Raw genomic sequence first — 12,579 nt, 5'->3', positions numbered from 1 at the left:
TGTAACAATTACTAATAAGCAGTGTTGAGAAAGTTCCTTTTAAAAAGGAACTCGTTCCCATTCCTCGTTCCTGTTTCAAAAAAGGAACGCGTTCCCGTTCCTTTACATTTTTTTACGATCTGAGTGGTTGTCAATGGTGTTTTTTGCGGACAACGTTTAAAGAAATAATCAACTAATTTTTATATGTATATTTTTTTTTATTAGCCTCTAGTAAAAACTATGATGGCTCAACGATTATAATAGATATACATATACATTATACATGATAATATTGATAATTAACGATATAAAGAGGAATATTATATAAAATAAAATAATGATTATTATTACTCGAAATGTCGGTGCGGTATACAACCAATTAAATTATAATGATAGTGAATAAAATAAAATTACGAATAATATAATATTAAAAACATGATAAATACCTAGGTGTATTAAGATAGGTTATAATGAGGATAATTTAACGTTACTAACTATGGAGATAAGGAAACTTTGGGGATTAGTGCGTTAAGAACTGAGGAGAGGAGAGTAATTAGTGGACTGATTAGAGAGTTGAGGTTAGTAATAAAATTAGATAGTATGACGGAAATGTGATCTGTGGATGATTCTTGAACCCTGGTGGCTTCGACGTAAGATTTCGGACTGGGATGATGGTTTGACTCTGAAACTTTGGTTGGAGGTGCTTTTGAAGGTCTTATTTTTTTTTTTAGCTTTTTTGAAAACTGAGCATCCCCTGAAGTTTTCGGTATGGTCCCCGGAGCAAAGTGCACACTTGGCAGGACTTTTCGGGTCCTTGGTGCACTCGTTGATATAATGTTCCGCACCACATTTTACGCAGCGGGAAGCGTGGTTGCAATAGTTTTGCGTATGGCCAAACGCTTGGCATTTATGACATTGTGAGAGGCTATGGCTCTTTTTGTGGGGTTTTTCGATAGCCACTTTGGTATTAAGGAACGACTAAATATTGTGAATGTCCTCGTTATTTTCATTCGGGTAGATCTCCACAAAGAAAAGTGGAAGGGGACGTTTATTTTTGTCTTTGGCGTTGTATATGTGTTTTACTTGATGTCCTAGTTCATCCAGAGTGGAGGAAAAATTGGTACCTAAGGTTGGGGGTGTAAATTTCTGATGACGACCCTGTAGAGACGTTGGTAGATGAATGAATTAAATTAATGATTAAATGAATGAAAACTGGGGTCAGTTTCATTTAAGTGAGAAATAATTTTGTTGAAGCTATTACGACCTGAAGGTTGGACGACGAGATGAGAAGCCGGAGACTTGCAAGTAAATGCGTTTGGGTCGGTAATACTTGTCAAAATAGAGTTGAAGGCGGAGTAATTTACAATATTTTTTTTGTAGATTGGCGGAGACGGCGGATCAAAATCCTGAACAGTGTTAGGTGACTTAGTGGAGTCGTCTTTAGAGCTGATTGAAGGTGTGGAAACATCGCTATTTTCACAGTTATTGTTATTGGCGAGAACGGCAAATTTGTTTGGCGAAACGAAAAATTTGGATTTTTTATCATTCTGATTTAGTGACAGAGACGAATTTGACAAATGACCTTTTGAGGAGCTGCGTGAACATGACAAATTTGAACCAATTTTTTGAGAGGTTTTATTCGTTGACATTGTTATTTGGAAACGACCGATAGTATACACTAACGAGCGCACTGCGGCGATAACGGAGCGAGATAATACAAAGTACGTGTGTTCATGTTAACCGTTACAGCCGAATTAATTTTTATATTTATTGTAATAAAACCAATTTTTTTCTTTTAAAACTAACAGATATTAGCGGAAAGACAGAGCACAATTTTTAACAAAAATTATGTGATTTATATGTTATAGAATTCAAAACTTCAGACATAGGTCTATATATTTACTAGTGACCGACAAAGTGATACCAAATTACCAAAACTAAATATATTCTAGAAAATATTATTATAAAAAATAATTTTCATTTTTTTTTTCATAATTTATTCATAACGGAAATATTCGTTCAAGTTCCTTAAAAATATGAACTCTTTCCTGTTCCTCGTTCCAATATTTTAAATAGAACGCGTTCCAAGCTTCGTTCCTATAAAAGGAACACGTTTCTTCCCAAAAATGCTAACAAGTATAACAATAACAGAGCAAACGTGTATGTAAGTACCTATTTAAGAGGCAACATTTAGGCAATTTTCAATCTGGTCTTAGATCTAAGTCCAGGATCTATGTGTTAGCTGCAGTGTTTGGAAGGAACGAATTCCAAAAGGAACGGATTCCTGAAACGAATTCCTTTTTAAAGAACGGCGCGATGAACGAATTCCTTTTTATAAAAAAAGAACGAGAAAATGAACTAGTTATTTTTTTTAAGGAAAAATGACGAAATTGTTCGTTCCTTTCTAGTTCCAATAATTTACACAGATAAGTATGTAAATATTTAAATTAAGATATATTTTTTAATGTGTATAATGTATATTGCTAATTACCCAAAACTTAATTTTGAATAAAATCTCAAAATATATAATAATATATTACATAAACATATAAAATATGTACCTACTTGTAGTTATATATTATAAATAAAAATTAAAGAAGTATGCATAAAACGAAAAAAAAACATAAATGATTAAATAAGAATTTTTATTTTATTTGGAACTAAAAAAGGAACTCGTCCATTTTCCAATGGAACGACAAAGGGACGAATTCTTTTTTTTTTAAGGAACGAGGAACAGAACGAATTCCTTTTTTTAAAAAAAGAACAAGGAACGGAACGAATTTCTTTTTATAAGGAACTTGACAAACACTAGTTAGCTATAAATGATAATTAGTGAGACTGAAATTCAATGCGGGTATCACTCAATAACAACATAAAATTCACTATATGAATTTTACAAGTTATAATTATTGTTTTGACAAAATTAAAGTTAGTTAACGTTATGTTATTCTGATTCACAACAAATATTTGAATTCAGCAAAAAAATGTCTGTATTTCGTACTAAACAGCTTCCGTTTTTAATTTTAATTTTAATTATGATTTGAAAAAACTCATATTTTCAAGTTTTCAATTACAGTTCATAATAATATAAGATTTAATTTTTACAAAGTGTTCCTTACGATCAATAGACAATCAAAATCGGACAACGTAAACTAACTTTAATTTTTAGAACTAAAAGTCTTTCGAGCTAAAATTGACAGCAGTTTACCGATTACTGAAGCCCCTTAAATAAACATATAATATAATCCTCATTCATTGTGTATGAGAACATAAATAACGATGATTAATTTTCCGTCAATGAGAGCACAGTGGGTAGGTAGGTAGGTACACCTGAAATGGCGTGAGTTTTGCAATTTCTTCATAATTTTATATATTTTTTTCTTTTATCGCCCTTAAAATAAGGAAGTAGATTGAAATTTCTAAATTTGAAATATTATTACGTAATATAAAATATTACATACATATTAAATAATTGTATTCGTTACTGCATAGCGTCAACGTTTTTGATAAGTACTTACCCATATAGAATAGATTTTGTGAACGACCCATATACCTACCTATTTCATTGTTTAACACGGTATATTATTATAGTTTATTGAAATTGGAAAAAAATAGAGTTAAGCACCGACCAGAACCATTTGTTATAAGTTATTATACGTCCTTTATAAAGAGCTTTTCATTGGCGTGTGAGGTGTTTACGATAGGTACAGGTACCTATCTAAGTGATTTATTGACTCGTGTAGTTGTGTGTATGTGTGTATACTTTGTGAAAGTAGATAGGTGGATCGCGAGAAGGCGACAGAAGTCTTTACACACATGATACCATATCGACACATTAAAATAAAATGTGTGATAATTTTAAATGTAATCGTAGACCAAGTTTAATAGGTAGGTGTATGAATAAAAATTATTGTATTTTGTTTTATATTATTAAATTACTCGCGTAAGTGAAAATTATATTACATTGGTACGAGTTTTTTTAAGATGATTCCGCCGATTTAAAACCATTGGATTTGTCAGTAAAGAGTACATTGACGTCATGTCAAGTCAAGTCAAAAAAACCGTACAAATTATTTTGCGAGGTGTGCGCGAAGGGTTTTGATAGACCGTCGCTTTTAAAAAGGCACGTAAGAACCCACACAGGTGAGACGATAATATAATACTATAGTATAATACGTACGATTTTCTTACAGAAAGGAACTATTAGATTTATACATTACAAACATATCGAAACTTTAAATTCCCAATCGATAAAAATTATAGTATTATATAAAAATGCATTTTTTGGCTCGGCGTAGCGCGGTGTGTGCGTTCAGTTCCAAAAGACGAGTGTACGCACTGACCGGTGTCACTAGCTCCCGGACGGATGGCCACCCGGGATTTTTAGTGACAAATCATTGTCACACAAACACACACGTGTTAAAAACGGGCGATTGAAAACTCTGCCAGTATTAATTAGGCCTTCTTTATATAAAACTAAATGATATTTCTCTAGTAAGTAAACTCAAAATTCAAAATGAAAATAAAATTATTGTGTTAGAAAAAGCTATAAATACTAAATAGTTATAATAATTGATTTATATTAGACTTAATGGTTTGAATATCTACTAATTGTATCTCATAATTTTAGTTTACAGTTCAAAATATTTTAAGTATTATAACATATTATGTCATAATATACCTACATATTATTTTTTGATTATTAGTTATCACAATAATTGTCTATCATTATTTTTTAACATCATACTGGCCATTGCAATTTGTATGATTTGTTCGAACATTTATTATTTTTATTTTTTTTTTTTAAGTTTTTTTTATATATTTTGGCATATACTTATTTAATAAGTATAATAATTATTATAAAATTATAATTTTTTTGTTGAATAATAATCTGTTTATTATATTAATTGTATAGTGCATACTCATTAGCGGGCGCAGGGGGGCAGGCAGCTGCCTACCTTGCGAGAATTTCTTATACATTAATACCTACCAATTTTTGATAATACATATTTAAATAATAATAATAATATTAGGTATACTGGTATGCTACCTGAAAATAGTATATATATTCATTAATATTAAGATCGACAGTAATATAATATATTATATTATATTGATAAGACAGCTTCAAGTTTCAACTATGGTTACTGGTTTCTTCTTTGATAGTACCGACTTATCATATCATCAACTTAATTCGCAAATCACTGAACACCAAAATGACAACTTTTCAGGAGAGCAAAAAAACGTTCCAAATATTTCGTAGGCCTGATTCCTTATTCAAAGTCCTATCTCCATCATATTTTACATATTTCGCTAAACGACGTATGGAACTTTAATAAAAGATATTTCCTATTTTAAAAGTTGTTCAAATTATGTTTTTTTATTTATTAATTTTAGATTGTGATCGGGGCGATGAATGTATTGATTTTACAATGATATGTGTTTTTTTTTATTTTTTTTTTTGCTCTGTCATCACCTTTTGGGACAGTAAAAGTGCTTGGATTTTCTTCAACAGAATCTTTTCTGTTAGAAAAGTGAATATAATTTGTACTTTGTGGGGTCAAAAGTTTTCAGTAGTTTTCAAAGACGCCGTGAAAAACAAAAGAAAAATTAAGGAAAAGCAGGAATTTATAGTAGACATTTTGACTGAATGTTTATATTAGCATTTTCTATTCACCATAGCATTTTCAAAATATTTTGACTTATTTTGAGCTGTTTACGGACATCTTCAATTTCCATTTTTTTTTTAGGTTTTTATCCTATATTATCAAAAAAAAATTTTGTTATGTAAAAATACTTGAAAATTTAATAGAAGGCCCATAATATAATGTTTCAAAGAAAGATGAAAAATATTAAAAATCCAAGGTAACAATTTTTTTTCATATAAGCATTTAAAGTTCAAATATTGACAAAATACGTACAATTTACGAAAATGTGCAAATTATTTTGAACTAGAAATTCATAAAAAATGTTCTATTTAAATCTAAGATTTGAAAATGTAATACAAGATTCCTCATAAGTTTTTCTACCTTTATCAGAAAAACAACCTGCTGCAAAAAACAAAAGAAAAAGATATAAAAAAAGATTCTATACGTAGAATAAAATATAATATTAATACGATTGATTTTAAGTAATTTGAACTATTTACTAAACGTGAAAGACGAACGATTTTCCGAACATTTGGTGCATATATTATCATATTATATTCATAATATATTATATATAATAATATAATATAGTCACGTCTTTTACTTTCCGGCAGCTGCCTATACATGTCTGCGGGCGACCTCATGTGAAAATATACAGAAAATAATTTATTTTCGAGTACCTACTTAATACCGATCTATATAATCATAATATATTCGCAATTTTTATCAAAAACAATATTATATACCAATTACCAATGAGTATACAAGTATAATAATACTATACTCAATGAATGATTTAATGATTATACTTATACACAATTATTATTGTCACATCAAGTAGACGCTTTATTCATAGTATTATATTCAGTGACGGACCCAGCCCCCCCCCCTCCAGACATGTTTTTTTATAAATATAAATATTACATATTAAATAACAAATAAACAAAATCTAAAATTCTTTTCACATTGTCGTTTATATATTAAATAATCAATAATTTATTTATCACATTGATTACCTATACGGCTATACCTACTATTATATTTTATTATAATTGTATTTGTGTTGCAAAAAAAATTGTTGCCCACCCCCCCGGACGCATGACGACCTTGCCCAGCTGGCGAGGCCAGACCGAGACGGCCACGGGAGCGACTACGGTTGAAGGCGACGAGCGGCGGCTATAGTGCGCGATGTCATGCGCGTCGACGGTTGACGGTGACGATTCTGACGACAGACGGCGAAGACCAATAGACACGCGGAGAGAGTGAACAGAAATGTTGTACTGCGGAACAGTCTGCGACGCGGCCGATGTAGGATTGCCGCGGGACGAAAAGGCGAGAGTCATCGGATCTCCTTGACTCCCGGAAATTTTCGCCCTGGCGTCGTCCCTTCAGCCGCATCTTTGTCCGCCGCCGGACCATGAAACAGTTAACTAACTAACCTAACCTAAGTTTCCTCGGGCCTGGCAGCGCTAGCATCCGTGTTCCTAACACATATAATCTCTGTACCACTCACCCCGTGCCAAAGTCTCCGCCGTTGCCGTCGAAACGAGTCGCCATCGTTGGTACGTTCGGGGCGGAATCGTTGTCCGCGTCGGTACCTATGCTATAGCCGCCGCGTAGTCATCGTTGTCGTCCATCATTCCACGTGACCGTAACTGCACTCGGGCGTTCGCCAAACCGCCAGTGGGTCTCGCGCGTCAACTACGGCCGAGCGCGCTACGCCCGCGAACCCGTCGCGCTGGGACTGGTCGGAGAACGTGCGCGGGTGACTTACCGCCGCGCACCTTCCGTACTCATTCCCGTATCCTCCCCTCATTTGTGTCGCCGTCATCCTGTCCGTCGTCTTCGGCCCAAGTGGGCTGTGCTAGTATATTAGGTTCGGGTGGTTTTACACCCGCAACAGAACAACAAGCGAAAAGCGCGATTTACACTTTTCCACGTCGATTTTCTAAGCGGAGAAACACGTTTTTCGCGTTCTACTGCAGGGTCCATCACCTTGCCGATCACCTCATCGCTACTATCTATCACAGTTAATTCCTTGGCCGGCTGCTCAATGTCTGTACATAATACGTCTTCTGCAGCGAGCTTCACTACGTCGTTGAGAGGTCCAACAGTCACCAACTCCGAGGGCGGTGCGTCGCCACCCGACTGCGCATAACTGCAGACTGATACATCGTCCTGAACTACTGATAGATCTTTCAAACCATCGTTTTCTTGAACCGCGTGGCCGAGTGGTGCTGTTTCGGGAATTTGAGCTACAGGCTCAGACTCTGCAATTCACTGTTCAAGACAATTGACTCCTCGAAATGTTCTTCTTTCTCGTCGTCCTTTTTGGTTGCGTCTTCTAGTTGTGCGTCATCTATGATAGAAGTTGTTTCTTGAGGCTCTGGGTCTGGGGGTGCCGTATCCATACGAATAGAAGAAATATGAGGAGTAACAACTTGTATTAGGTTTTCATCGTAGCTTTCTTCTTCATAAATGCGTTCCATTATACGGATTACAATTACTTCGATAATTTCGAGTATTGTGGTCTGTATCTCGTTGCTGTTATTGACAGCCATTTTTGATTTAGACGTAGATAGGTATATGTGTCAGTTTCAATTGAGAATTGCTAATGAGCTAAATACAAGTGTTCCAACACAGAGACCGATCAATTCGAAAATCTCCCAGGCGACGACATCTAATATATTATTATATAGCCAGATAGTAGGTTCACCGTTCATCGGCCCAAAGCATTACATTTTCGAGCACGTTAAGTTTTCTAATGACCATTATTATTATTGATATATTATAGGTAGGTACCTAATATTCTGGTATTACGATTAATTGTATTATTCTATGACTCGATTCATACTTTTAGGCTTAGCTGCTCAGAATCTAAAAGTTAGTTTATTTGATAAGTTAAATAATATATAACTGGTAATGTTATATTTGTGTCACCTTTTTTCCTAATTGAATATTATATACTTTTTGTTTGTTATTCATGGCATTTTGATATTATCTTCAAGGCCGCAGTTGGAACAAATTTTCGGGAGGGGTTTAAAACTAAATTACCTATATATTTTCATAATATAAAAACCAACTAAAGAAGAAATGTATATATTATAATAATTATCTAAATAAGGTTTTTTATGGATTTCCTACATGTGTATTTTAAATTAAATATTTTTATAGTATAATTAAGTCTAGTACCTGATCTTTTTCTTTTTGCGAAACAATCGATCACATCATTTAAATTTGTCTATATACATTACTACACTAAAAATAGCTAGACGTGTAAAGGCCCTGTCACACTGTCACACACGCATCCGGTCCGTTAGGGCATCCATGTATTAGGAAATACGAACTTATTGTTTTTCAATGTGTTCTCCTCTTCACCTATCGCTCTCATCGCTCTTTCGGGTGTCGTTTTCTTTATATTAACGAGGTCTGGGAGACTCGACCTCGGTGTGTGATATTATATAACTAGGGATCAAGGTTAACTTATTTTACGATATAAAACCTTGTTTTGTTTTTCGTTATTTTAAAATTTTAAATATCACGTGATTAAAAATCTTTAGGAATCTTTAGGATCTTTTGGTTTCTGGAGATATAAGTTGGCGTTGTGTTCAAAAAACGTGTATTATTTATTCTGGTTTTATATAAACATTTAACAACTTGACATTCATAGTTTAATATAATCTTAATAATATTTTTTATATAATAATATGTATAATGTATATGTACAAGTTACTGTATAGTATTTATCATTATTTTGAAAATATTTTACTTTTTTTTGATATCTGATGTCGCTTAAACGATTTTAAACGGCAACTGTGAATCCTAAATGGGCGCATTTGGGCTATAAATCAGGGTGTTAAGTTTTTTATTTTGGGCGCAAATGGGCTACAACCTATCTACCTATACAAAACAGAATATTGACGGACGATGATAATTTTATTTTTGGACTTTTTTTTTACTAAAATATGTAGGTAGATCTGTACCTATATCTAATATCTTGAAAAAAAGATTCTCTGCGAATTTTGAAAACTGATAGAAACAATTGTCAAATTTCCGGATTATTCTAAAAGCATATTTTTCACGCTATATGCAGGGTAATAAGTAATAACCAGTTTAATTGAATATAAATTATGAATACAATATTAATAGGTACCTATACCTATTACTTAGGTACCTACCTAACTGTTCATATTATACTTTTAAAATAAAGATCACCAGCTCTGACGAGTGGCTGATTCATTTATCACGAAATCACAATATTATTAATGATTATAGTGATTCAAATGAATTATCATGAAGGTACTTAGCAGTTAGCATGTACATGCGACATACCTACATATAATATTGATTATCGGTATACTTAGGTACAACAAAAACTTGAAAACATTTCTGGACATCCGCGAAATGCAATTTAGAAAAAATATCGAAGACCGTGAAAATAAGCCAAACCAATATGATAATTACACACATACAGTGTTGTTAAGGAACGATTCCTGGAATTGATTCCTTTTTAGAGGAATGAATGAATTAATATATTCCATTCTTTTTTAAAGGAATAGGAACGTAAATATTATAATTCTTTTGTTCTTCTCGGAAAAGTGTAAAAAAACATTTAGGGAGAAAAATTTTTTATTTTTGATTACTTATTACGTTATTAATTTATTAAAAAAAAATTATAGACAAAGCTACCAATTTTTTATTCACATATGAGTATATGACTGTGTTCTGATTAGTAATAATAACTAATAAATTTATAAATTTATAATAACTAATAACTCGAGTTATTTATGATCATGAACCACGATAAACGTGGAAAAGAATGAGTTCCTTTTTAATAGGAACTAGGAATTGGACGAGTTCTTTTTGACATTAAATGAACGAGGAACTGAACGAATTCCTATTTATACTAAAGGAACGAGGAATTGAACGGATTCCTATATAAAAGGAATTTTAACAACACTACGACATATACCAGCCTTAATTATTGTTACAATCGAATTAATCGATAAATCTAAATATTTTTGCCATGACGTGGCTGTTTACAGGAGAACGTCCTCACGCTTGCGCCCAGTGCGACAAAGCGTTCTCCACGTCCAGCGCGCTGAACACCCACAAGCGCATACATAGCGGCGAGCGGCCACACGCATGTCCAATTTGCGGCAAAACGTTTACGGCCAGTTCGAACCTGTACTACCACAGAATGACACATTCCAAAGTAAACGGATGGGTCAAACTATTAAAACTTTGTAGAGTATGACCATAGGCGCAAATAGCGTTTAAGATTTGGGGGGCTAATAGGGCTAATATGGCCTTACTTTGATAATATTGAATAAGCTTAAAACAAAATGTAGGAAATGTTTGGGAGGGTTATGGACATTTTTGGGGGGCTTAGCCCCTAAAGCCCTCCCTATTTGCGCCTATGAGTATAACTAATAATAAGTATAATAACAGCCGCGACAATAACGTGCGTATAAAATTAGTATTAGGTATACCAGTATAATATATTGTTGGATGTTTCAATACTATACCTAGGGTTTGACTCAGTGCCCAGTCGCGTCATTTCAGTTTTAAATAGAGGGGGGCAAAGGTTTTGATCGGCCCGAATGGGTAAAAAATAAACCACTCGCTTCGCTGGCAACCACATATTATTATCTACTAAAATTTTTTCATGGTACCCTTTTTATTAATTAGGCAACATAATTTTTAAACATAAGGTAGCAGATATTTTAGAAAAACAATTGTATACCTATATCAGTTAAAAGTCTACAAACTATTATATAACAATATTTATATTGATAAACAAAAATATTAGTAGTTTATAAGGATATCTTCTTTTTTTTATTTTTGAAAATATGTCAACTGCATTATCCATAAATCAATATTTTTCTGATTCATCACTTATAGCCCATACTCTATTGCTCTTATATAGGTATACGATATATTTAAAAATTAATATTATTTTAAATTATAATATATTTTTTTTTTTTATTGCTTGCTTACTATTTTAAGTTTTATCGGTTTATTAAAAATACCAGAAATTATTTTCGATTCTTGAGCAGTTTATGGTAATTTTATATTTTTAGCCGCTCCACCCATTTATTTTAAACAATATTAATAAGTTCATTTACCTTCACAAAACACTCTCACACAAACATACATAAATACATACCCATACCACAGAATAGAATAAGTAATAACCCATACATATACAATAATGTATACGTCCCCGCATACGTCTTAATATAAATATATTCCAACTATCAATTAGTAAATGTATATTATATGTATCATTGTGACAATAATTTCTAAGTATATAGTATATTTTCTGAAAATATTATAAAACAGGCATGTTTTTGTGGTATAGAAATATAATAATGGTAAAACGGCAACAACTGGGCACCGGCCCAATTTTAAAATCAAACAGCGGCAAATGCCTACTTTTTCACAAAATTGAATTTGGTTTTTGGTGTAATTCTAAATTGAATGACCGTTGATACATGAAATTTTGACTGAATGTTTATCTTAGCATTTTCTATACACCATAACATTTTCAAAATATTTTGATTTATTTTGAGCTCTTTACGGACATTTTCATTTTCCATTTTTTTTTAGTTTTTTTTCTAAAAATATCAATAAAATTTTATTTGTTGGATAAAAAAGCTTGAAAATTTAATAGAAGGCTCCTAGTATATTGTTTCAAAGGCAGATGAAAAATATTAAAAATCGTTAGTCACAGTTTTTTTTTATAAGCATTTAAAGTTCAAAAAATGACAAAATATGGAAAAATCACGAAAATTTGCAAATTATTTCTAGTTAGAAATTCATAAAAATTTTTCTTTTTAAATCTAAGATATGAAAATGTAATACAAGATTCCTTATAAGATTATCTACCTTTATCAAACAAAAAATATCTATAAGAAAGTCAAATTAAATTTTTATGATCGTTTGAAAT

General features: G+C 32.3%; 1 protein-coding gene across 1 annotated transcript in view; it reads left to right on the top strand.

Moving 5' to 3' along the window:
* Nucleotides 1-10,653: 10,653 nt before the first annotated feature.
* Nucleotides 10,654-12,579, top strand: part of LOC103309901 (zinc finger protein 525-like) — a 4,734-nt gene continuing 2,808 nt past the window's right edge. The window contains exon 1 of the mRNA XM_029486343.1: nt 10,654-10,842. Coding sequence (XP_029342203.1) covers nt 10,654-10,842 — 189 coding nt within the window. The remainder of the gene's footprint in view (nt 10,843-12,579) is intronic.

The sequence above is a fragment of the Acyrthosiphon pisum genome, chromosome A1, assembly GCF_005508785.2.
Source record: "Acyrthosiphon pisum isolate AL4f chromosome A1, pea_aphid_22Mar2018_4r6ur, whole genome shotgun sequence".
NCBI classification, from domain to species: Eukaryota; Metazoa; Arthropoda; class Insecta; order Hemiptera; family Aphididae; genus Acyrthosiphon; species Acyrthosiphon pisum.
The sequence above is the reverse complement of the archived record's forward strand: the minus strand, read 5'-3'. Positions and strand labels throughout refer to the sequence as shown.